This window comes from Phacochoerus africanus, chromosome 11 (genome assembly GCF_016906955.1).
Source record: "Phacochoerus africanus isolate WHEZ1 chromosome 11, ROS_Pafr_v1, whole genome shotgun sequence".
NCBI lineage: Eukaryota > Metazoa > Chordata > Mammalia > Artiodactyla > Suidae > Phacochoerus > Phacochoerus africanus.
Window position 1 is genome coordinate 93,128,621 of NC_062554.1, and position 27,520 is coordinate 93,156,140.

Genomic DNA, 27,520 nt, shown 5'->3' on the forward strand with positions numbered 1-27,520 from the left:
GGTGCAGCCAAAAAAAGAAAAAGCAGTGAAAAGAAACACCTCAAAATGTAAACAGTATTTTCTTCTGGGTGATGGTTTTATAAATAATTTTAGTTTTCATCCTTAAATTTCTCTATAGCTTTCAAAATTTTGTGTGAAATATAAATGTGATTTCTAAGAACACAAAAATAAATCTTAAAATATAAATTGTATATAGAAACATGGAACGCGTGGGATTCATTCTGAGGGAAAAAGCAAAATGTGAAATTGCTGCAACAATATATTACAAAGTAGGTGGTGTAAAACAACAGAAATTGATACAGTTCTAGAGGCTAACAGGTGGGAAGCCAGGTGTTGGCAGGGTCATGTTCCTTCTGGAGCTTCTATGGGAAGACCTGTCTTGCCTTTGCTAGGTTCTAGAAGCTCCAGGCTTGGACATTCCTTGCTGTGGCAGTGTAACTCCTGTCTCTGCCTCCATCTTCATGTGACCCTCATCTCCTGTATCCACGTGTTTCTGTGTCTCCTGTGTGTCTGTGTCTAAAGTTCCCTCTTCTCATAAATGGATTAAGGCTCACACTAATGACCTCATCTTATCTGCCAAGACTCTGTTTCCAAATAAGCTTCATTCATGGGCACTGGGGATTAGAACTTCGTTATATTTTTTGGAGGGAATACAATAAAACCTGTAGCAATAGAAAATGTTCAGGCATGAGAAAGGTTTGTTTCCTCTTGCAAGGATATGAGTGCCCTCCTATACTACCTGCTGTTATCTAGGTACCACTTTCTTTTCTTCGACCTTCTCTGCTAGTCCATTCCTCCTCATGACATGGCTCAACACTAGGAAGTGACATTACAGAAACCTTCTTGGTGTCGAATTCCTCCACTTGGGAATATCCCTTCTTTAGCACCCTCACCACAAGTTTTCAGTCTCTCTAAACTTAAATGCCTCTTATGTTACTCACACTGTAATCAGGGCCTGCTGTCCCCCCAGCTCAGACCGTTTTGTAGCTGTTCCATTCTTAACATGAGAAGGTGAGACCTGCTTATCTCTATTTTCATCTGCATCAACTTCTGGACACCAAAACAATTGGCATTTCTTTCATACTCAAGTGAGTACATAGCATCTTTAGAACTGGCTTGATAATATATATATTCAACATATCATCTTTCTGTAAACTGCTGACTATAACATTTCAAAAATGGTCACCTCACCAGTACAGCATTGACAGGAATCTCTTTCCTGGTTTCTCTCTTATACCTACTGAAGCTGCAGATGTGGACATTTTCCTTTGGAGGTGGATGTGTTGATGTTAAGCATTGCCATTAGTAACCTTTCTTGACAGTGCGTGGTGGATGGACCTCCTTTCCTGATTTTATTGGCCATTTCAGCCTATGGCAGGCTGGTTGCTTCTGTGCAGCGTTCAGAGCTCACATCACCTTCTATGTGCATCGCTATTACCCCATACTATTGGCAGTTGTTAGCTGTGTCTCTCAGATTCTTCTGATTCCTTAGTGAGGGTGGACCCAGTCTTGTCTCTCTATCCCTAATGTATGTCATGGTTCATGGCCCTCAGTGAATGAATAAGTAAATGATTGCATGTTACTGAAACTCAGCCTCTGTGCCCTGGCACTGAATTGGATAATGGAGACAGTTTTGGCGGAAGTAGAAAAGAGTAGCTTTATTGCTTTGCCAGGCAAATGGGGCCACAGCAGGCTAGTGCCGTCAAACTTGTGTCATGTACTGGAAGGGTTAGTGAGGAGTCTTACAGTGTTCAAGGAGCAGGGTGTGATCAGCTCATGGACATTCTTCTGATTGAGTGTATTGGGAGGTAATTGGGAGTCATTGTCATCAATCTTCTGGCTCCAACTGGGCCTATATACTTGTGGGCAGCATATGGTTAACTTCTTCCACCTGGTGGGGGCTTTAGCACCTGCACAACAGCTCCAAGGGTATGACTCAGAATATTATGTACACTTCTTGAGGAAGAACTAAAAGTCCTTGACTTTGTTGAATGGCTAAGCTATTATTATTTTGTCTTGCTTGATGATTTTTTTCTTTCTGCATTTTCTCGCTTCTATGATTAAATTTATTCTTTGACTAAACTTTTTCTATAGACAAAAGGCAGGCTGAGGACATGGGGAGAGATCTATTCTGGGAAGGCCCCGTAGGGTTCTGTTCGGTTACATGCAGAACAGGGGTTAAATGAGAGAACAACAGTACAACCAATTATAAGAAAGAACTCCAGTCCCCACATCTTCATTAATTAATTTGAAGCTTCTATTTCTCATTGGTTACCCGAAGACTAGGGTTTTTCATCTTAATAAATTAAAATGAATAAAGACCACCTGTACTGGTTTAAAAAAAAAATCATGCCTCATTGAGAAAACTGTTGTTAATTTTACCATTGCAGAACTTACATGCAAAAATGTGCATTACTTGATTGTTCCTGGAGAATCCTATGCAATGTCTTTATTGGTATCTAGGAGTCTACCTCTGCATGCAATTTGCAACTGCAATTTGAAAATAGGGAATTCTTTTTTTGTGGGCTTACATAAAAAAAAGATTGCTGGAAATCATTAATGGAATTTTTATTGATAAAGATAACCTTTGTCATTTTTAGGTTGGGAGGTGGCTGGAGATCATATCCAGAGTGGGGCTGGAGGTTCTGATAATGATTACCTGATCTTAAACTTGCATATCCCAGGATTTAAGTAAGGAAAACCATTCTGATTCCCTTCTGTAAGAATCCTCATGCCTGTTTGCCTGTAGAAATAGATGAAGTAGGACTGACTATAAAATATATTAATACTGTGATGTACTTTGCAAATAACAAGGTGTATAGGATAATGTATCATATTAAGAATATCTGTAGCATAGTGCTTGAGAAACTGTAACCATTAATTATATATTACTTAGATGAAGCTGAAACTTTTTAAAAATAAATATTTGTTTTCTGGGCAGTTCTGTCTTTAAGGCAGTATGTTACACATTGTTTAATCTCATTTTGCTCACTGTGCCATATTGAAATTCCCCAGCAGGGGTCTTTTTCTTGCTGTAGACTGGGTGGCAGAATTTGAATCAAGAGATGCTAGCAGTATGTTACCATAGTTGTATATATACTTTGAGGGAGGAAGGAGTTGTGGTTGGTGGAAGCAGTTGACTAGGAGAAGAGAAGAGTGTGGCTTTGAGCTTAATGAAACAAGGGACTTAATTTTTTTTCCAGACTGTATTTAGAACATGCTATAAATATTACAATTTTAATCTCTTAAATAGACCGCCAACATCAATGACTGGAGCTATGGGTTCTGAACTGGGAAGAATTACATTTGTTTTTGAGACTCTCTGTTCAGCCGACTGTGTTCTGTACTTCATGGTGGTAAGTGAAAGAGTGGCCTTCAGAGGTGGAGTTCTAAGCGTAGCATTCTCTTTCAAGTGTGAACTTATTCATGCAAGTTGGGATAAGAATCTCATTCTTCTTCCCATTTTAGGGCCTTCCAAATACATTCAAACATTTCTAAAAAAGTCACTAAGAATTTGTGCGGTGAAACCACAAAGAAAACATTCATTCCTATGGGGAGAACTGAGTGATGGGGCCTGGGTAACCAGCAGAAATCAGGAAATGTTAATCCCATAGAAAATTCCTTCATAAAACTATGCCACCAGCAGAGTGAAAATTCTCCCCTAGTAACTGTTTAAACTATTAGGAGGGAAAAACATGTATTAATAAATGAGGGCGAAAAATAGTGGAGATGAAGAGCATTGGGAAAAATAATACTCTTTCTTGTTAATAAATGTAGGCAGAAGACTTTACTATGCACATGTCATAATTTTGCCCATTTATTAGTTGAAGTCCTATAAATTTCAGCAATAGGTGCGGAAAATAGCAGCATAAACCTTACTAAGACCCTCATGTGATTATGAAAAGTTTGTTGGCTAAGACTTTAGTGTTATAAAACAGACATGATTTATTTTTGTTCTTTGCCCAACAGTCCTTTAGTAGTTAGTTGAAAGTCCATTAATAATTTCCTCCATGGTTTACAAGACAAGTGGAGATTTAAATATTTATTCATAATTATTAATAGCTTACATGAAGGGGTACTATTTTGTTCTGGGAAAAAAAAGACATTGTTAATAGTAAAACAAGATGATGATGGGAGTTCCCATTATGGCTCAGCAGGTTACAAACCTGACTAGTATCCATGAGGACGTGGATTTGATCCCTGGCCTCACTCAGTGGGTTAAGCATCCGGGATTGCTGTGGTTGTGGTGTAGGCCACTGTGGTACAGCTCTGATTTGACTCCTAGCCTGGGAACTTTCATATGCTGACAGTGCAGCCCTAAAAAAAAAAAAAAAAAAAAAAAAGCAACAACAAAAACATGATGGATAATCTTCAACACTTCCATCTATCATACTACAAAAACCAAGACGTCTTCAATTCTCGCAGCTTTCCCTCCTTATTTCTTTAATTCATTAGTTCTTCTTCATACTCAGTGCTGTTACTGAAATTTAGACTCCTGTTTTCTCTCAACTGTAGTCTCCTTTCTTTTTCTTCTTCTTCTTTTTTTTTTTGTCTTTTAGGGCCACACCCGAAGCATATGGAGATTCCCAGGCTAGAGGTCGAATCAGAGCTTCAGCTCCTAGCTCACGCCACAGCCACAGCAATGCCAGATCTGAGCCATGTCTGTGACCTACCCCACAACTCATGGCAACGCCGGATCCTTAACCCACTGAGTGAGGCCAGGGATTGAACCTGCGGCCTCACGGATACTAGTCAGATTCATTTCCACTGAGCCACGATGGGAACTCCTGTAGTCTCCTTTTCAATCTCCATCCTCTCACCCATGCTGCTATCAAAATTACAGACGTAAAAACAATAGCAGAGGGCACTGCAACAAATCTACACCTTCACCCATGGTGGCTTTGTATTGCTGTGGCAGTGGTTCTCAAAATGAGGTTCCTGGACCAGCATCACCTAGAAACTTGTTAGAAATGCACATTTCTGAGCCCCATCCTAGTCCTAATGAGAAACTTTGGTGATGGGGCCTTAGCAGCCTGTGTTTTGAGGGTGGTTCTAATATGCACTAAAGTTTGAGGAAGAGTAGCCTATGAATACACTTAAAATTCCTTAGCATGGTGTCTGTATGGCTTTTTGTACTCTTTGTCCAGCTTCTGTTACCAAACTGCTGGTACTACTTACCCCTCTTGAGAAACCCTGACTTTGTTAGTGGAACACTCTGTACTTTTCAATGCCTTGGCACACTCTAAGCTAGAATGAATTTCTCCCTTTTGTCCTGTGAACTCCCATTCCTGCTTCAAGGGCAGCTCAAACTCCACCTCTTCTGGGAAACTTTCTCTTATTCCTTTAAGTAAAGTTAACCACTCTCTCCAGTGTGGTCCTGAAGCCCTTCTTGGAAACCCTCTTAAGTTTGTGAGTGTATTCATGTCTTTGTGTCCCTCAGTTGACCAAACATTCCTGAGGGTAGGGAACACAGGTATTTATTTTGCTAAGTCCCTCTTAGGAGTTTTTAGCTCTTAGCAGGACCTCTTTCCTCTTTCTGAGATTTGATCTCTGCACAGGATTTTTTGAGATAATCTCCACCTAAAATGACACATCAGAATGTTTTCAAAATCATGTAGTGCTTTCCATAATTAAAGGTAAGGTGATATTATTTGCAGTAATGCAATTATATTGTATTTATTAGTGGAATAACTTCCAGAAAGATGGTGTTTAACAAAGCAGTATCTGTATATTATGAGTTCTTTTTAGGAAATGGTGTATATGATGATTTGCTTGTTTGATATTGTGGGGAATAATGAAATGTATGACAAGCACACTCTGTTATTCTTATCTGTGGTGTGAACTTATGACGCATATCTTTATAGCATATCTGGTTCCTTTATAACATGCTTGACTTCTGTGCTTATATCTTAGAAAGGAAGAGATGTGTCTTGAGTTCATGCCGCTGTATTATCATCATCTGGGATCCAAATTCTGTAGTCATCTATTAGGGTTTCTGCAGGGAAGACTAATTAGAAAATTCAGAGTTAGTCTTAGTTTTTCATTTCAAATAAATTAGGTGTGTATTACATTGCTTATTATATTTGCTTTGTAACCATGTTAATTATAGCATATTGGTTGGAATGTCACACATTTCTATAACATTCTAAATACTGAATTTAGCTAAGGAAATCACAAATAAGATATTACAGAAATTAACCTATTTGGAATTCAAGTATAAGCAAAAGGAGAATGCATGAACCCAAAGTAACATTCTAGTAAAACTTCACTGGAAATTGCAAGTGTAATTCAGGGGGAACTTAGAATTCCTGTGCCAGAGCTGCCTGTCAGAATTTTTCAAGGAAAAGATAAAAATGGAAAACCTTTCCATTTATGAAGATTCTCGAAGTTTATTGTGAGAGGTGTGAGGAATTAGGTTTCTCTTTCTAGGTGTGTTTCCTAAGCTAGGGTCACACCCACCTCCCCACCAAAAGAAAAAATCCTGAAGTATACTGTGATTTGAGACCTCATTCAGGGTGTACTGACAGGGTTGTTGATACATTTTAATTACTGAGCTAGTGAGTGTTTATGTAGACTTGGAGAGAAGTTTTTGAGAGTTTTAGGGTTACATGTTCTGTAGGTAAATGTTCACTAATCATGTAGGGTTTAGTGTAAATACAAACTTTTAATTATAAGGTAAACACATGTGTATTAATACCGAGTATGTGCTTTTTGGTATATGTATTTTCTACTATATTTTAGGATATTAATAGAAAAAGTACCAATGTGGTGGAATCATGGGGTGGAACCAAAGAAAAACAAGCTTATACCCATGTCATCTTCAAGAATGCCACGTTCACATTCACATGGGCATTCCAGAGGACGAATCAGGGTCAAGATGTAAGTTCTAAGCATTTTCTTTTTTTAAAAAAAACACCAAGATGACGTTCCCTGGGGAGATTTTGTGTGAAACGATCTTTCATATCTCCTGGAGGAACAGACTGAGGCTTTTACTGATGTGGAGTCAATCATTTAGTTACGGAGTAGATTGGTATAAAATGATATTTTTTTGGTTCGCGTTTTGAGAGCAAGATTGTATGAAGTGGAACAACACCATGTACCTTTGAATTGTTTTACACTTTGAACAAACACAGTTGCTAAAAGCTTAAGAGAAAGAAAGTCTGATTTTGTAGTTATTTAAAAACGTAACCTTTAAAGCTTTCTGAGACTTTGTGGAGGCTGGTGACTTTCTTCCTCTTTGAATGATCTGACATTTGTCCAGGAGTCATCACTAGTATTGGTTTATTATTTCATTACAGTAATGGCTGTCTCTTTTTATAGCCTGGAGAGTTCATGTGTACACACTATTGGGTTAACACACAGAACTATTATCTTTTACTTTCCTTTCTAGGATAGACCTTAATCCTCCCCTAAGCAATTTACATGATATGCTTCAATTATGTGTAATTTTTGTGGATTTCCATTGATTTGACCTCTCAGGGTGAGACCAAAGTAAATCTCTCTTGAAGAAGCCGCCTTAACACCGTGGTGGTGAATGTAAAGCTTTTTCTCTCTTCTCCTCAGGCTTTCGCTGGGAAACCCATTTTCCAGACTTTTCTTGAGTTGAGTTGAGAGTTCGGGACCCCCCTCCTCCCTGTGAGGGGTGTGAATATGCTGTGGCAGGCTTCCTCACTTCCCAGAAAGCAGTACGCAGCCGCTCTTTGCTGATAGACTGATGCTTACTGCTTGATGGAAACTAGACCTTAATTGACTCAGGATCACAAGAGGAAAAGTATAGTAAGACCCATGTTTTCACTCTGTGTTAGGCTTCCTTGCAGTAGAAATCAGAGTCTGTTGGTTAAGAAAAGTGCTAGAGAGGGAGAAGCAGCCCCAAGAAATGATAGGATTGCATCAGGATCACACAGTTAGTGTTTGCATGAGGACGTTTTAATCCCTGGTCCAAGTCTCTTCCACCTGGCCACACTGCAATCATCCTATTGTATCATGACATTTGGGCTTATATCTGAATAAACAGTGATGAGAGACAACGTTGCTCTTTTGTTAAATCATATTGGTTCTTCCAGACATGAAGTGTACACTTATGTCTGAATTTGTACCAGTTATGACATAGTCTCATGGTGGTTGCGACAAAACTCCTGGAACTCTATTACTGTGGAAATTCGCTTCTAGTGTTCAGATTTAAGACTTTTTTTTTTTCTCCAAAAAAGAACCAAAAGGAAGTACTATTAATCCACTGTCACAGAGTTCCTGACTTGGCTCAGTGGTTAACGAATCCAACTAGGAACCAAGAGGTTGTGGGTTCGATCCCTGGCCTTGTTCAGTGGATTAAGGATCCGGCATTGTCATGAGCTCTGGTGTTGGTCGCAGACATGGCTTGATCCTGCATTGCTCTGGATCTGGCATAGGCTGGCGGCCACAGCTCCGATTAGACCCCCAGCCTGGGAACCTCCATATGCTGCAGGAGTGGCCCTAGAAAAGGCAAAAAGACAAAAAAAAAAAAAAAAAGTCCACTGTCACTTATAAACTCTCAGACTGGAACACTGTGCTTAGTTATTTTGGTGATGTGAACATAAAACAATCTGGTTGTAAAACTAAGCACTAAGGCGGAGGTCATTACTTTCTTGCTCTCTTTTTAGAATAGACGGTTCATCAATGACATGGTGAAGATTTATTCTATCATTGCCACTAATGCAGTTGATGGGGTGGCATCCTCATGCCGTGCCTGTGCCCTCGGTTCTGAACAGTCGGGCTCATCGTGTGTCCCCTGCCCCCCAGGCCACTACATTGAGAAAGAAACCAACCAGTGCAAGGAGTGTCCACCTGATACCTACCTGTCCATACATCAGGTCTATGGCAAGGAGGCTTGTATTCCGTGTGGGCCTGGGAGTAGAAGCACGCAGGTAAGGGGGTCTGTATTTTAGTTCTCACCAAGAAAGCTTATTTTAATAGACACACTCACAGATTCCTCTTAATGTTGCTCCAGGAGCTATGAAGTTGCTCTTTATCTGTACAAATGACTTTCTCATTCCCTTTCTTAGTTTATCTCCTCTTAAATCTTTTGAGCTCTTAATATGTGCCATGAAAATGCTAATTACTGGGGACATAAAATATTAAGAGCATCCAAATAAGAGTGCTTTCCAAAAATATTAAAGCTGAGTTCTTGTATATTCCGTTAAGGTAGTACAAGTAAACTGCTTCTCTCTAGGTAGGCTCTAGGCATATATGGAGAACAGCAAGCATATATCATAACATTTTAAGTGCAAAGATTGATGCTATGTTATAGGTGAAGGAAAAAATAGTTTAATGTTTGTTTAAACTGGTGTAACGCAAAAATTTGTCTATTAAAATGCCTTTCAACAAGAAACAATCTTAGAATAACTTTACTCTTTAAAAATTATGAATCTTCTGAATGTTGCCTAGAGAAATCTATAGTTTTAGAAATCCTCTATAGTAGCATGGTAACATTTACCACAACTAAGACAAAATTGCTGAAATAGTTTTTAAACGTAGAATTTTTGGTAGCACATCTTTTCATAGCAACTAATACTTTGCTGCCATATTGTTTTGTTTTTTTTTTCTTTACATTTCTTAATCTTTAATCAAAGGACCACTCAGTTTGCTACAGTGACTGCTTTTTCTACCATGAAAAAGAAAATCAGAGTTTGCGCTATGACTTCAGCAACCTCAGCAGTGTGGGCTCCTTAATGAATGGTCCCAGCTTTACTTCCAAAGGGACAAAATACTTCCATTTCTTCAATATCAGTTTATGTGGGCATGAGGTGAGTTCTGACTGTCAAGGTGAGATGGAGCTATGTTTCAGCTCTGAGTTACTCTCTGTGTTGATGGACCAATAAAATCTCTGTGGAAACTAACAAGCAAATGTCAGAAACTGAGCTTTGACAGCTGAAATCCTCTGTTGCCTCCTAGCATGTTGGCAGTTTTCTCCACCAGGGGCAACCTTGTCTGGTTCTCAGTCCATCAAAGCACTTATCCAGTCAGTTGAACCCCAGAGCTTGGAGCCATGGTGTAAATGCTTTGAGGATTTTTCAGTTTTGTGAAAGTGGGTCAGGCTTGTCAATCCTACCTGTTAGGAAGGCAAGAAGTTAAAGTTTGAGAAAGTTTTACTGTTGTTTATATTGTCAATTTTGGGTTTTGAAAAGGAAAAGCTTTCAAGAAGTTTGCCTCATACTAAAAAGGAAGTAAGCAGGGGACAAGTGTCAGTGGGTCCGGTAGCCTCTGCTAATAAATAATGGGATTTTATTTTCTTTGGGAAGAAGCAAAACCTTACTTTCTGCTGATAATGGGAGAGTTACAGGACTCTGTTTCCAATATTTTTGTGGGCATACAAGCTTGGGGTTGGGATGTATATGTATATATTCACTGTTAACAAAGGTGAAAATATAATAAGGTATTTCTCCCATGTCTCTTTCTGTGTTAACTCCTATATATCCAGTGGTCTTTTATGAGATGCTATGCCAAACTTTGTACAAAGGAAATAAAAAGAGATCTCATGACTCCAGGAGTTTTCAGACTAAGAGAGCTATACACTTCACATGGTCTGACATTTGTCCTGTCCTGATTTTACATGGAATGATTCAGTAGACTCATTCGATTGGTTAGTCACTCAGTCCACTCAATAAATAAATATATATTGAATACCTATTGCATTAAATGCTGCATGAAGCAATGAATAAAGTTAATTCCATTACTTATCACCCTTCTTATTCTTATTCCTGTATTACCACTGTCTTCTCTTTTATATTCTCCTTGTATCTTTCTCCTTTTCTTTCCTTTTTATTCTCATTTCTTTTCATTTATTGTTGTTTTCCTTTCCTCAGTAGTTTATCTCTGCTCTTTCCCCTTTTTTTTCTCTCTTCTGATTTCAACCGTTTAAGCTTGGTAAAAATATGTTGCACCTGTGTTGTGGTGCGAAGCCTTGGTGGCGGGAGAAAGTTGTGTGGGTTAGGATTGCTAGCTGCATTAAGAAAGAGAAATCTTTTTTCTTTGTTTATGCCCATCTCTGCACACTTGCATCTAAAACCAATATACTCATGTTCCTGTTTTTCTTTATACATTTCTTTGTAGAATTTATAGGGTAAACTCTAGTCCTTTGGACTGGGACTGTCGTATATTTAAACATACTATATTTTAAGAGTCTGCTAATATTTATAAATTATATCTTCCAAATACCTTCCAAATGATTAAAGAAGTATTCCCTTTAATTTACTGTGTAGCGGAGGAGATACACATCAGTGAATCTAAGATTTGTTGAAGGAAGGCACTTTCAGTGACTATTTAGAATTTAAATGTTATCCTAGGCTTTTATGTTTGCTTTCTCAGCCTTGACATTCCTCTTCTGACGCACCCAAACCTGTATAGGAGAAAGAAGAGCAAATCTTTTTTCCCAGGATTAAATCCTTCACCAGCAGTTTTCTGATCTCTTTGTATGCATTGTTATCCTAAGAATTGAAGATTCTGTGTATGACTTTTATTTCCTTAACATTAGATGGCTTTCATCCAGCACAAATGATGTTTGTTGTTGGGGAAGCAGAGCAGCCTTGAATTACGGTATTCATTCTAACTTCAGTGACTTTCAACCTTGGTTGAACATTGGAATTGCCTCAAGAACTTTTAAAAAGTACTGGTGCCTGGGCCCCACACCAGATCAATTAAATCAGAATTGCAGTGAGGAGAGAGCCAATACTCTGCTAGAATCACTAGCCAACTGGGATCTGGTTTAGAGACTGATCTTCAGTAAAAGCTCTTTATGATTTTGTTTTCCTAATAGGGGAAGAAGTCGGCCCTCTGTACCAACAACATAACAGACTTTACAGTAAAGGAAACGGCGGCAGGGTCAGAGGATTACACAAATTTAGTAGGAGCATTTGTATGCCAGTCAACTATTATTCCTTCTGAAAGTAAGGGTTTCCGAGCAGCCTTATCCTCACAGTCCATCATTCTGGCAGATACGTTTTTAGGTAAGCATCATTCGGTTCATAAATGCACTCATGCCTTTGTTCTAAAATTATGGTACTGATAACTTGTCATTGCATTGGTGCTCACCAAAGATAAATAAAGCCCACCGGTAAATCTAAACCGTCTTTTGTAATATGGTTAAAAAGTCCTCACAAGTGGAGTTCCTGTCACGGCACAGCAGAAACGAATCCGACCAGGAACCACGAGGATGTGGGTTCCATCCCTGGCCTCACTAAGTGGGTTAAGGATCGCCGTTGCTGTGAGCTGTGGTGTGGGTCGCAGATGTGTCTTGGATCTGACATTGCTATGGCTGTGGCATAGGCAGGCGGCTACAGCTCTGATTAGACCCCTAGCCTGGGAACCTCCACATGCTGAGGTGCAGCCCTAAAAAGACAAAAAGACAAAAAAAAAAAAAATTCCCACAAGTGAGATATTTTGACCAATCTCAGTGAGAAGAGAAAGCTTCTACAATATGTATTAATTTATATGGGGTATATTGTTTTCTGAGAGTCAGTGCCTTTCATCAGATTGTTTAGGAGTTTAAGGGGCCACATAATTAAAGAAAAAACCCAAACTGAGAACAAAAGAACAATAAACAAACACAGTATAAACCTAAATCATAATATCTGCTGCCAGTCTTCATTTTCTTTTTTCATACCAGAAGCTGGTAACAAGCAGCAAGAGTCAGTGTGCTGAGTTGTATTTACCATATCTGTCCCTTCTATTTCTGTGGTCTAGAAAGTATAGGGAAGTTTTAAGAATAATTCAAAAAAAAAAAAAAAAAGGAGTTCCCGTCGTGGCGCAGTGGTTAACAAATCCGACTAGGAACCATGAGGTTGCGAGTTCGGTCCCTGCCCTTGCTCAGCGGGTTAACGATCCGGCGTTACCGTGAGCTGTGGTGTAGGTTGCAGACGCAGCTCGGATCCCGCATTGCTGTGGCTCTGGCCTAGGCCGGTGGCTACAGCTCTGATTCAACCCCTAGCCTGGGAACCTCCATATGCCGCGGGAGCGGCCCAAGAAATAGCAACAACAACAAAAGACAAAAAAAAAAAAGAATAATTCAGGTCCCTAAGTAGTAATTCTTAAGAATAAATTTTATTAAGATCTCTGGGGTAGGGATTAGGAAATATAAGGCATATGATAATCTAACAATTTAACAAACTTCTTAGATAATTCTAATCTGCACCAAGGTTAAGAACCATTGCTATAGACTGCAGAGGAGTTTAGCTGTAATTTTCAGCACCAAGGACAGTTATAGCGTTCATCATCAGACGCCTTAGAACAAAGGTTGCTGTTAGTGCTTGCCTTTTGGCTTTGCAATCATTTTGCCTGGGGTGAGGGGAATGACTTACTTGTCTGTTAAGTAAAATTTGGAGGTATTTTCTGGAAGCTGTTAGGACGCAGAAACTTTTGTTTTGTCAAATGTGTCTATAATGAATGTGAACAAAAAGCTGTATTAGCAAAGTAGCCCAGCTTATTCAACCAAACACATAAAATGCTGAGAATTATAATAGTAGATTATTGAAATGTTAGAACTGGAAGGGACTTTTGAGATAATCTAAATTACTGCATTCATTTTACGGATTTCAGGAGAACCAGGAAAGTAAAGTAACTTAAGTAAGATTAGAAAGCTAGGGAGTAGAATCTTTTACCTTTTATTCTGGAAACTATGTAAAGTTTATTATTCGTACCAATAATGGATTAATATAATATTTCTGATAAAATTACAGCATCAGAGTAAAGCTATTTTCTATTCAGTTATACAGAGAATAAGTCAACTTAATTTTCCCATATGATTTAATAGTTTCTCTTTTACTGTCATCTAGGAGTGACAGTTGAAACCACATTGCAAAATATTAATATAAAAGAAGATATGTTCCCAGTTTCACCAAGCCAAATTCCAGATGTGCATTTCTTTTATAAGTAAGTGAACATGCTGCTTCTCTTAACTATTTTTTTAATCTTAAGAATGTCACTTTAGGGTGGCTAGCATAGTAGCTTATACTTCACAGATAATTAGTAATTGGTTCTTTGAAGGGCTTAGTAAAAAATGGGACACATGGAATATTTAGAAAGCATTATATAATGTTTCTCATATATATAATCTTTTACATTAGGCAATAAAGAGACTCTACTTCATTGTCTGGGCAGTAATTATTTGTAATTCACACATTGAAACATCAGCCTAAGTAGCTATGGCCTCTAATCTCTTAAAAATTCTTTTGATTATAATTTTGATTATAATTAGAATAGCTTTACTAAATCCTTTGATGATAGCTTAACACTTCACCTGGGGAAATAGTCCACTTTTCATAGGCAGTGAAAGTAAGTGAACTCAATATGTATTAAAATGCTCAGTTAGTGAATGTTGATACATTTTTCATATATTATTAGAATATGCACCCAGGATACTTTTGTCTTTGTAACCTGTGTTATACCTGTTTTGTGAAATGACGTCTGCCCTCCAATAGGTCTTCTACAACTACAACCTCTTGTGTTAATGGCCGATCAACTGCTGTGAAAATGAGGTGTAATCCTGCTAAACAGGGAGCAGGAGTGATTTCCGTCCCCAGGTAGTCTTATTTCTATATGATTCTTCTACATGTGCATGTATCAGAAAGCAAAACTCTCCAGAATCTCACTATTCAGCACTGTGCTCTCTATGGATGTAAGGCAGAAAGAGACACAGAATCTATAGATTTTTGCTGTATGGATGTGCGGAGTGCCTGTCAGGAGGTATTTCTTCTTGCCAATCTCAATACTTCCCACTCTCCCCAATGACATATTCTCATCTTGTTTGCCTGAGTGTCTAATTCTCTTGAAAATTATTTAAGTGAGATATAACTATACTGTTTGTGTCCTTGTATTTATTCTTACACTCTAGCCTCAGTTTCTTTGAGAGCTAGATTAGGAACTTTCCTGGTTATAGTATTTCATCAGCAGCGAACTATCTGGGTGATCTAGATTGAGCAATCTAACCTCTGGGTCATAGTGCCTTTCTCTACAAGGGGATGGTGGTCAGGGTAGATCCATTTCCAACTCTTGAGTTTTCTGATCAGTGGTGGTGGAATCACCAAGTTAGAGTCTGACGTAGAGACTACATTATACAGTTTACTTAACTGATTGGCATTGACGTAACAGCTGTCCACAGTCTAGATCTGATTAATATAGCCACATTGTGTGGGAACGTTAGGAAAAAACAAGCAGTTTCATGGACTCAAATCCGTCAACTTAAAGATTGCTATCGCGGCATAAGTAATGCTTAAATGTCTCCTGATTTTAATTTTTCATGGTTATTCATTGTTCAGTATGCAGATTATTTATTCTGAAATTTTTGGGGGGTTCAAGGAGCTTTGGATCCTAATTTTTATTATTTATTTATTTTTTTGTCTTTTTTGCTATTTCTTGGGTTGCTCCCGCGGCATATGGAGGTTCCCAGGCTAGGGGTCGAATCGGAGCTGTGGCCGCCAGCCTACGCCAGAGCCACAGCAACGCGGGATCCAAGCTGCGTCTGCAACCCACACCACTGCTCAGGGCAATGCCAGATCGTTAACCCACTGAGCAAGGGCAGGGACCTAACCCGCAACCTCATGGTTCCTAGTTGGATTCGTTAACCACTGCGCCACGACGGGAACTCCTGGATCCTAATTTGATTTGCAAATTTTTCTCCATCAAGATAGCAATATATTTTAAAAAAATGATTGCCTTAACTTTGTTTTTGGTGTCTCATAGTAACTTTTGTGAGACTTTAAGTTATCTTGCTTATGGTACAATCCTGTTCTATCAGGACTGGAAATCAGTGGTCTAGGTGTTGTTTCTATTACTTGATATCTTAATCACAGTGGTAACATTTTCAGGCTCATTTCTAGGCATAAGGGCACATGAGCATTCATCTCTTGCCAGCTGTGTTTCTCTGGCTCTCATAGATCTATGAATTAATTTTTTTTCACCTCTTAAAGGTGAGAAAAGAATGTGATGAGTGCAGTATATAATAAAAGGTAATAGACATCTGTGAAAGAAACAGAGGGGGCCTGGTGCCCAAGAGCATCGTGTGGTAGAGGATCTATGTGCCAGCATCCACGCAGGAGTCAAGGCAGCAAAGCACACTTTCTTTATGAGAAGGTGTGGTCAGAGATTCCTTCATTATCCTCTGATAGCCCATCATGTAGAATTGGGTTCCGAGGTTTGTTCTAATTACTGTAGCCCTTCTGAGATTCTTTCTTGGACCTGGCAACACCTTTGTGGGTCTACCCTCTAAGAGTCCACCTGGATGACTTATGAAGCCTCCTCCAGATCTCGGATTCAAGCAGATAATGTTACTAAAGCTCCGTCACTCTAACTCTTCCAAGGTGTGTTCTGATGTTTTAACATAACAACAACAAAATAGCATCATGATGTTAAATGATAGCATTTAGAAACTAATTTTTTCCTTGTGAGGAGAGGAAAAGTGAAGTTCCTCCTTTGACCTCTAGCAGTTTTTTACAACTTGGGGAACTTGACTATCTTTGCGAGGGTTTCCCGAGATGACCTGTGGCAGAGAATCTTGGGAATCCTGATTTCTAGGCCTTCCATGAAAACCAAAGAATTTTCGAGTGATCAGAACAGGAATATTTACAAAACACAAGGCAATTCTGATACATATTAAAATTCGAGAACTACAGGTTTAACCCTTATTTTGTAGATTTGGCTTGTTTTTATTTTCTGAGACAGATTCTTGGATTTTGTCTTGCATTTTAGTTTTCTGAAGAGATAAATTTGAAGCTTCTGTTCTACAGGAGGGAGTCCTTCACCCATGTTTTGATAAAACTTATGATGCACACTGAAGTTTGAGGACCGCTGCTCTAGTGAACTACTTGAACACCACACCCTAAGTGTGCTGACCTTTAGTTCTTTTTTGAGGCAATTGCTTGTCTGGGCACAAGGGGGAGCCCTGGGATCAGAACATGACAAACAGCAGCTTGTCCTGAAATAGATTTTTTTTTTTTTTTTTTAAGCTGTGGGACTGAATAACGATTTCCTACCAACAATAAAGGAACGTTAACAGAACCAGATTCATTTAGGTTACTTTTGAAGAGGACTTAATTTGCATTTTCCTTTCTGGAGCTTTAAATTGTTTAGGAGAGAGAGGAAGGTGCTAACCAGGCGTTTGCATTGGGATAGCTCATTCATGGATTGAGAAATCATAATAGGGAGATTTCGACAGGTCAGAAGGGTTACTATCCCCTGGAATTCTCTCTTGGCTAAGAATCTTGGCAAATCAGGCAAAGGCAACTTTAACCGTACTAATGGTGGCTGGGGCTCTGTGTCTTGGTGACCTGGGAACATGCCGCAAGACCCCCAGTCCTGGGAAAATGAGAATATCTTAACAGAAAGCCAGTGGGGTAGGAGAAAAGGGGAAACTGTGTTTTCTGTGCATGTCACGTACAGTGTAGAAGGAGCAGCAAATATTTTGAGCTGCCTACGAATCTGCTCTTGGAAACTCCAGCCTGTCTGTTCAGTCTGGCAAATATAGTTGGTTTCTAATTCTGCAAAGTGTCTGGAGGGTGTGAGACATTTTTCGATAAAAGCTTAACAGCGTGATGTCTGTGGCAGATGAAATCTCAGAGCAGAAGTGGACTTTCAAGATTATCTAGTGCAGTTTGTACCTTAGCCAAAGAATAAATTGCTAACACAATAGACCACTGGTATCCCTAAAGAGGTGCCTTTCCAGCCTCTGCCTAAAAGGCTTTCCAAACCCCTAATCATGATCTTTGGTGGTTAGAGAAATGGAAGCTTCTCCCTTCATTAGGAAAAATTGAAACGTAAATGAACACTGTGTCCAAAGTGCTCTTTCAAAAACATGAGAAATTTCTGGAGTGAAAAGTTTTTAAAAAAAGGCTTATTAGAAAATGGTTAAAGGGAACCATTTTTACTCTGATAATGGAGTTGTTATAGCACATTAGAGATCCTTCAGTCAAACCCATTTGTCTAGGTCTTCATCGGATGCTGGCTTTTGGTAATTAACCCAGGGTAGAATCTTGAGAAAGAGATTTTTGCAGGAGATGGTAAAATTTTATATCTCTGGCTCTAAGAACTATGGGTCAAAATATCTTATGTTCCAACTCTGTCCTAAGTGATTTATACTCTTCCACTTTAGGGCAAACAAAATTAGAGCAGGGTGCAATTGTGTTTTACGGACCCTACACAGGAACAGTTTCTGCCAATAACAAGGCATCCCGAGCAGAGAAAGTCTGAGCTTCCTGAGCTGCCCAAGCTGAGGGGTAGTGAGTGGGAGGTCCGAGGGTATGGCCCAGGCCAGAGGATGCCAGTCTGAATGTCCTGAGACCAGGGAAAGCCAAGAAACCCACAAAAGCCCCACATGAAAGAGGCTCAGCAGCAGTGGTGCTCTGACACCAAGTGATAAATGTTCTGGGCACGCAAGACTGGCCTTTCTCACCAATCTCAGATTAACTCCAAAAGGATCAGAAATGTACTGACCTACATACATTAGACAAAACAATCTTATACTGATTTAGCAGCTATCCAAACAATTAAGAATAAATTGAGTATTGCATTACAATAGTTCATAAGAACATAAGAGTCTTCTCCATGATTTCATACTATGAACCAGGTAGGTCCTGCTTTAGGTAAGATAGTTCATTTAAAGAGGACATTGGTAATTCATAGCTCAATCCAGTTATTCCCCCCGGAAAGGTGTTCCATTTTAGAATCCAAGACATAATTTTTATTTTATTTTATTTTATTTTAAAGCTATATTATTTTTTTTGTCATTTTTGCCATTTCTTGGGCCGCTCCTGCGGCATATGGAGGTTCCCAGGCTAGGGGTCTAATCGGGGCTGTAGCTGCCAGGCTACGCCACAGCCACAGCAACGCGGGATCCAAGCCACGTCTGCAACTCACACCACAGCTCACAGCAACACCGGATCTTTAACCCACTGAGCAAGGCCAGGGATCAAACCCGCAACCTCATGGTTCCTAGTCGGATTCGTTAACCACTGCGCCACAACGGGAACTCCAGTTTTTATTTTTTTAATGGCTGCATCCATGGCGTTCCTGGGCCAGGGAATGAATACAAGCCACAGCTGCTACCTACGCCACAAACTGGCAACACCGGGTTGGGGATTGAGCTGGCACCTCTACAGCGACCTGAGCCACTGTGGTTGGATTCTTAACCCACTGCACCACGGCAGGAACTCCAACATAACTTTCTAAATAGAGATTTATCTGAATCCTCACATATTGTTAGTGCCACCTGGATTGTTAAGGCAAATTCACAAGCAAAATAAGGAAACTAGAAAGCCCTTTACTTATTTTCCAGGAAAACCAAATCAAGGCTTATCTGGTTGTCCCTGGAGTCTGTGGTGGTTTCTTTACGTAGAATTCACAGCACATCTGGTCATCCTGTAAAACTCTAGCCTCCCATGCCCCATGTCCATGACCTTGTGTTATTTCTTTAAAAATGTACTCACTGTTTTCTGTGTGATCATATAGAGCAAAAGTGATAGACAAGCGCAATTAGCAACACCTAAAAAAAGTTGGCTGGGAAGGGGTAAAGATGGTGGTGACACAGGCTATCAAGGAGAAAGGTATTCCACATAACTGGCAATAAAATGTTTATCTATCATACTATTTTTTTCTTGCATCTTTTAAAAATGCTCATTACATGTAAACACTGTTGAAACGATTACTGCTTCATACATTCTTGTTGTTTCCTAGGAAGGCCTGATTCAAACTGTGAAAATTATGCGTATCACAAAAAAATCCAACTTGGATGTTGCACATTTAAATGATTCACTGAGAGCAAAGAATTCAATTGATTCTAAACTAAAATGCTAAGAGTTTCTAAGAGTTTCTTTTAAAAAGTGAAGTCTACCAAGGAAAGGCACTGAATCATTGTAGTATTTTGACACCTAATGGCAGCTTTATACATTATATCAATGTCTTGATTTTTTTTTTCCATTTTTCTGGTTCTACCAGTTCTTTAGAAAGTGGTGTGTGTTGTTAATAGTCTTTTATATTTTGCAGTGCTTTAAACTTTCCCAAATTGTTCTCTCATTTTATCTTTTGTAATACCCTTTTGAATGCACTAGAGCACACATTCTACTCTTGACAAATTACAAAAATGAGAGCGTGGGGAGGGAGATTGAGCCACTTATGGAAAAACACACAATCATTTGAAAGTCCAGTTAGAACTGTAACTCAAGTGTTCTTTCTAGAGCTTTTTGCAACTTTTATTAATTTTCTCCTTTTCTTTTTAGTTTGTTAAATTCTTTCTTCTCAAACTTTAGTAGACTTACTCTTTCATTTTCCCAAGATAAAGTTTTTCCTCCCTTTAAAGCTTTTCTTTTTTGGGAAGATAGCATAGAAAATAATTTGGAGAGGGGACATTTGAATAGGAAAGCCTATTGGTAATTTTTGCTAAATGATCAGAAAAGTGTAATTATTTTGAAAGATGCAAATAATTGTTCTGCAAATGATATTTGTGTTCTTGAAGGATTTTTTTAATTGGTTATCCAATTTTTTTCAAAAGGGCAATTGTGACTTGCTTTTACTGATCTGAAAGTTAGAGGGTAGCAATACTTTTTTAAGTGGCATGGTTTTTATGTATTGTACTTTCCTTTAAAAAAAAAAAGCTCTTTTTGTTTCTCAGTCTGCATATATTTATTACTCCCTTTTTCAAACACAGAAATTAAGGCAACTAAGAGTCAGATCTTTTTTCCAGACTCACTGTTCACCCTTGCTCTTGGCTCTGACAATCCTGGCCCTCTATTTCTGAAGCATGTCGTAAAGAATGTTGCTTTCATTTACGTCCTGCCCATGTCCACTTAGTCTACAGCACACGGTCGCTTTGTAAAGATAGACTTGTAAAAAAATGCATCTATTTTCAGGCATGTAAATTATTTTAGTGTTCATATCAAGGTAATAATATACTTAGTTAAGATATTAAAATTTTCCCTTCTCATAGGCTGAAAATAAGAGATTTGGACAGTGTATCATGAGAATAGCATTTAAATTAAAACTATTATTATTATTATTATTATTTTTGCTTTTTAGGACTGCACCTGTGGAATATGGAAGTTCCCAGGCTAGGGCTCCAGTCAGAGCTATAGCTGCCAGCCTAGGCCACAGCCATAGCAATGCTGGATCCTTAACCCACTGAGCAAGGCCAGGGATCGAACCCACAACTTCATGGTTCCTAGTCAGATTCATTTCCACTGTGCCATGATGGGAATGCCTAAATTAAGACTTAAAAAGGGGTATTTGGGGAGTTTCTTTCTATTATTGTGTGTCTATCATTTTTCTATTAGTTGTTTCAGGAACACTGTTATTGGCACCAGCTAAGGTCTCGAGGAGGTTTTCAGGGCAATACCCTAAATTTAAACGGCTTGATTTAGGGAAGTACAGTAGAAAAATTAAGGGAACAGTACCCACCTAGTTTTAATGAATTCATGAAAATAATAGTCATGCCCATTAGAATCTTTCCAAATAGCTTCTTGCCTCAGTCAGTAAGGTTTCTGCACATAGTAACGGTAGGTAAACTTTTGAGTCATGCTATGTTTATCTGTCCCTAAAATGAAAGAGGTAAGTTGACATCAAAGGCTCACTCAGCAGAAGGCAGAGTTTCATAAAGTCTCTGTTCAGACCCTGCCTGGTGGTTGGTTCTGTGCGATCTCCCACCTGTCTGAGCCCCATCCATCCATGCTGAGAAGTGAGAGTAAACACTTCTCAAAGGAAGTCATCCTCAGGCTGAGGAGATTGCAAAGTCATTTTCATCACTGGCTGTGTGTTGATTTGATTTTGTTTTAACTTGAGATGATTTTTTTCATGTCTTTCCTCCACCCTCTGTGGACCACAGTCTTGCTCATGGTTTTGTTCCCTGAAGCACCTCACCCCAATGTATTACATTCTACAGAAATCACAACCTCCCTTTACCACCTAGCACCCGAATGCCCGGTGTCCAGTCACTGCCTTGCTCTTGAAGCACCTGTGACAATGACCTGCTTGTAATTTCCCTCCAGTTCATCTACAATTTCACCTATCTGGCAGGAGTTAATTCTCTTGCTTCCTTCTGTTCTACTCTGTCTGACTTCTATTCTAGAATATTGTAGGTTTGGCTTAAGGATTCCTGTCTAACAAGAGTCTCCCCTGGAGTTTTTTTTTTTTTTTTTTTGTCATTATCTGCCTGTTTCTCCTTAAAAATTTTTAAAATAGCTCTCTAGAGCTATGATTAACATACCATTACACTTCATTCATTTAAAGCATACAGTTCAGTGGGTATTGTATTTTCATATGTGCAACCGTCACTATAGCCAACTTTAAACTTCTTATCAACTCACAAAGAATTCCCATACCCTTTACCTATTACCTCCCTATACCTTAGCCCCCTTTGCTAAACCTGAGAAACCCCTAACCCACTTTCTGTTCTATAGAGTTTCCTCTTAGGGGTCTCCTCCTGAGTAACATCATATAATACATGGTATTTTTGATTGGCTTATATCACTAAGCCATGATATTTTTGAGGTTTGTCCAAGTCGAGGCATGTATCAGTACTGCATTCCTATTTATGGCTGAGTAATATTTCATTGCGTGGATACACCACATTTTGTTTATTGATTCATGTGCTGATGGGCATTTGGGTTGTTTCCACCTTTTGAATATTATAGATAATGCTGTTTTGAACATTCATGTGCAAGTTTTTCTGTGAACATAGTACCTTCGTTTCTCTTGGCTATTTACCTAGAACCGTAATTGCTGGATCATTTGATAATTCTCTTTAGTTGTGTGAAGAACTGCCAGATTCTTCCAACAACGAACCATTTTATATTTCTGTAAGCAATATGTAAGGGTTCCATTCTCCCCCCACATCCTCACAGCACTTGTTATTAACTGTCTTTTTGACTCTAACCATTCTGGTCGGTGCAAAGTGGTATCTCATTGTGGTTTTGTCTCCTTTAGGTCGTTTTTTCCTGTATTTCCTCAGCATCCACATAACTGCTTCTCAGTATGCAGTTTTTACTCAAATGTTGATTGAACTCAGTTGAATGTGTTATAAAAGCTGGCGTTTTTGTTGTTTTTCATGTTTTATTTCAGCAAGTGTCCAGCTGGCACCTGTGATGGATGTTCATTCTATTTCCTATGGGAGAGTGCTGAAGCTTGCCCTCTGTGCACAGAGCACGACTTCCATGAAATTGAGGGAGCCTGTAAGAGAGGGTTTCAGGTAAGGGGCAAACCTGTGGAAGCAGAACTGTGTCATTGGAGGTAGAATTGTTTAGTCCAGCATCACTTAAATCGCAGAAACTTAAAAGTTAGTAGCATGGCTAAAGCTTGTAGTTAACTTAATGTGATAGCTGATATCAATATGATATCACATATTGATTTCAAATCAAGTTTGACAGCCTTCCATAGGCTGAGGTAGCTGAAGATATATTCTGGATTTGGGGAAAATGAAATATAGCAAGGGAATTGTAGACTATGGATATTTACCCAGATTATAAAGAAGTGATATAATTAAACCAAGGTGTTATTTATATAATGGAGTTATAGGTATAATTTTTAAAATATGAATAATATTTCATCTCTCCCTTGGCTTTACTCATGTTGGGCCCCTGTGGGAATATCCTTGTCTCCAAACTCCTCTTCACTTGTTTTTACTTCTACTCAGACTTTTTTTTTTTTTTTTTTGGCCACTCCACAGCACATGGAGTTCCTGGGCCAGGGATCGGATCTGAGCCACAGTTGCAACATATGCCACAGCTGCAGCAACATCAAATCCTTAACACTATGCCAGGCCAGGGATCAAACCTGTGTTCCAGGACTCCAGAGACTCCACCAATCCTCTTGGGCCTCAGCGGGAACTCCAGTTATGGGTATAATTAATTTGAAGATGATATAACTGACTCTCCAGAAGAAGCATATAAAAATAGTAAAGCATATATATGTATAAATGTATATATGTAAGTCAAGATCCTACTCTGTATTTTCTCTGCAATCATTTGTTTGCTTACTTGTTTTTTAGAATAAAGTTGGGATTCTACTCTGTATTTTTTTGTTTCCTTCATACATTTAAGATATTTCCCATATCATTAAATTTTTTTTTTTAAAAAACTTGACTTTTGGGAGTTCTTGTTATGGCTCAGCAATAACAAACTCGTCTGATGTCTATGAAGATGCTGGTTTGATCCCTGGCCTCACTCAATGGGTTAAAGATCCGACATTGCTGTGAGCTGTGGTATAGGTTGCAGACAAGGCTTGGATCTATTGTGGCTGTGGCTGTGGCGTAGGCCAGCACCTGCAGCTCTAAATCGACCCCTAGCCTGGGAACTTCCAAATGCCATGGGTGTGGCTCTAAAAAAGGAAAACCAACAAACAAAAACAACCAAAAAAAAAAAAAAACCATGACTCTTAGTTATCGACAGGTTCTAATATAAATGCTATTTGGGATTTAATTTTTCTCCTGTTATTGGACATTTAAGAAAAAAATTGAAAACCATCATTTTGTAAATAACTGTCATGAACACATTGCTGGACGTTTGATTATTACTGGAAAGAGATTAATTGGATTCAAGGAGATCACATTTTTAAGGTTCAAGCTACATGTTACTAAATTGCTTTGGTTACATCAATTTGCTTTTCTACAAATAGTGTTTGAGAGCACCTACTTAGCTGCACCAGCCTGGACTAGTACCATATAAAAATGCAGACTTTTACTCTTTCAAGATGGCTTACCCCTCACCCTCTTCAAATTCCATTGAAATGATACCACAGAAGCACAGATGAGAGAATAGATCACTACCGGTGTGGGGACACTGTTAGAGAAAGGGCATTAGAGGATCAGAGATTTCAGTGGTATTTCTGAGACCTAGAAGTTAGATAGGATTGATTTTTGAGTTAGCATAGAATGGGGGACATACTAGAATCCTCATTTTTAAGGGCATCAGAAAGGGAGAGATATTCTGTCCAGAAAAGTCGTCAACAGCTTGTAGTTGGCCAGTTAGACGGTTGAAGTGTGAGAAAAAAATCTGAATGCCCCTCCCCCATCCCATACATTTGGCATATTTGTAAGCAGTCATGTCTGCCTCCAAGAAAACAAAACATAAAGACCTATTCTCTAAATTGGTATTTTTCATACTTGACTGGCAGTGAACATGTAGTAAGAACTAAATTGTACATTAAGCCTAGCACACAGACACAAAACTCAGACACACAGAGATAGGCCTAAAAATAATTCTTTTATGGACCAACACTTCTTTTCATATTTTATGACAAAGTTTAGGCATAACAATGTAAAATGGGTTTTTGTTAATACTGTGATACTAAGTAGAAAAGTCCCCAAATAGACAGTACTAAACTGAAAATTAGAAAGTTTCATTTAATCCAGTAACTGTGTTTATACATAGGTAGCTCATTCCAGCTCAGAGCACACAGTGACAGCTCTGCTCATGCATCTAGGGCATGGTCAGGCCAGTTTCTTTTGAACGTTTTTAAGTGGGTCAAGTATGAAAATTCCAGCCTCGCAAAAAATAGTTTCTTTTTAATCCTCATAATAATAATATATTTTTATGCTTCACAGTGGAATTTAATCTTTACCTTTTCTCTAAAATTATGATAAACTTCTTATACTCACTTTTTTAGAGTAAATGAAACCCAGAAGATTCCCTTCTTTGGCCACCGAGTGTAACTCAGGAGTTTTGAAAAGCTAAATAACCTTGTATCCAAGTGTTATTTAATATTTAATATTTCTATTCTCTAAAGTGATGATTAGAAGTTTCAGATAGTGGGATGACAACAGTGTCTCTAGTTTTATCTCATTCAAACTGTCTTCACTGAAAACACTCTTTTCAACATTTTATAAGAATGTTGCTCACAGATAGTTGCCCAGTGTAGCTTTTTAAATGTTTGCCTGGAGAGTAGTATCTTTTGGAACACTTTCTTTTGTTTGACACATTGGCATATGTAATTCTCCCCCTATAATTCCAAATTGCATTTGAGAAATACCAAAGTCAGTTAAATGTGTCCTTCTGTTGTACTTAGATGCAAGTTTTGAAAATATTTGCCAATGAGATTGTTTCAATTAGAAAAACATCTTTCCTTAGTATATTCCATTGTAATAACAAAGAAATGGGTTTGCTACAGTAAGTGGGTATGTTCACCTCTGATCTCTGAATAATATATTTTGAAGTCCTCTTTGATGAGCTTTCAATTCATGTGACACCTTTTACTGCATTTTCCATTATGTCCATGGACATGGGTGTGTTTCTTTGGATGCCAAAGCCTTATGACAGAAAAAACAATGATCGCAAAATAACATGATGGGTATCTTTAAAATTTTAATAACTCTACTGTGCTTTTGTCCTATTGCCTGCTCCATTCGTTGCAATTTTTCACTTGACATTGGCTGAGAGTCCACTTTCCTAATTCTGTGAAGACATAATCCAGAAGTGCATGAGGTTAAATTTATACAGTGTAAGTCCTCCACACACAGCTATTACAAACTAAAAGAGATACAAGACTTATGATAAAAGTGCTCTTATCAAATTGGATCTCAAAAACCTATACTGGATTCTAAGTATGTATTAAGCATTACTTCTAAATGTTATACAGTAGTGAAGATTTGAAGAGATACCATGTTATCACTAAAAGGTATGTCTTAAAATTTGTCATCAAATTTATCTCACCTTGTGCACAAAGTATCCCTACATGCTAGAAGAATAAATTTTTCAGCTGCAGTGTTAGCCATTTTCTTGTTTGCCAATGACATGTGACCTAATGAAGGGATAAAGCTTTCTAATGACTAGAACAGCTAAGAAATGTATAAAATGCCTAAGTTGTAGAATGATTAAGAAATTCTGGGAGTTCCCGCTGTGTCACAGTGCATTAAGGTTCTGACTGCAGTGGCTCGGGTCACTGTGGAGAATCAGGTTCGATCCCAGCCTGGTGCAGTAGGTTGAAGGATCATTGCTATAGTTGTGGCTCAGATTTGCAGCCCAGAAACTTCCATATGCCACGGGTGTGGCAAAAAAATAAATTCTGCCAATAGTTTGCTTTTATTTAACAATTTGAAGAGTTAATGGGTTTTTTTGGTTTTGTTTTGATTTTGTTTTTGTTTGCTTTTTAGGGCTGCACTGAGGCATATGGAAGTTCCCAGGCTAGGGATCCAGTCAGAGTTACAGCTACTGGCCTACGCCACAGCCACAGCAATGCAAGATTCAGGGATCGAACCCACAATCTCATGGTTACTAGTCAGATTTGTTTCCACTGTGCCACAATGGAAACTCCCTTAATGGTTTCTTTATAAGACCGTCTTTGGACAGTAGACCTTGCAATTTTCCCTGGGTGTGGCATCTTTGTTACAACCATATAAATGCTTTCAGTTGGATGCCCTTCAGATGAAGTCAGTGTTTGCTGACTGAAGTTAACATTCTTCTCTTTATTGTCATTATTTACACTTAGAGAGGCAGTAGTTCATCTTGCTCATGCCTCCTCATTTCTTACCTCGTCTTGCTTATAAAAATCATGCGAGACATTTAAAAAATAGTTTATTCAC

The 27,520-nt window shown here is 38.6% G+C and overlaps 1 protein-coding gene across 2 annotated transcripts in view; it reads left to right on the top strand.

The window, feature by feature from the left end:
- The window catches only part of ELAPOR2 (endosome-lysosome associated apoptosis and autophagy regulator family member 2), a 181,981-nt gene that overhangs the window by 139,901 nt on the left and 14,560 nt on the right, over nt 1-27,520 (top strand). For both annotated transcript variants that reach the window (XM_047753103.1, XM_047753104.1), the window contains 9 exons: nt 2,601-2,691; nt 3,254-3,356; nt 6,742-6,879; nt 8,637-8,900; nt 9,606-9,779; nt 11,789-11,978; nt 13,803-13,899; nt 14,448-14,549; nt 23,068-23,194. In XM_047753103.1, coding sequence (XP_047609059.1) covers nt 2,601-2,691; nt 3,254-3,356; nt 6,742-6,879; nt 8,637-8,900; nt 9,606-9,779; nt 11,789-11,978; nt 13,803-13,899; nt 14,448-14,549; nt 23,068-23,194 — 1,286 coding nt within the window. The remainder of the gene's footprint in view (nt 1-2,600; nt 2,692-3,253; nt 3,357-6,741; nt 6,880-8,636; nt 8,901-9,605; nt 9,780-11,788; nt 11,979-13,802; nt 13,900-14,447; nt 14,550-23,067; nt 23,195-27,520) is intronic.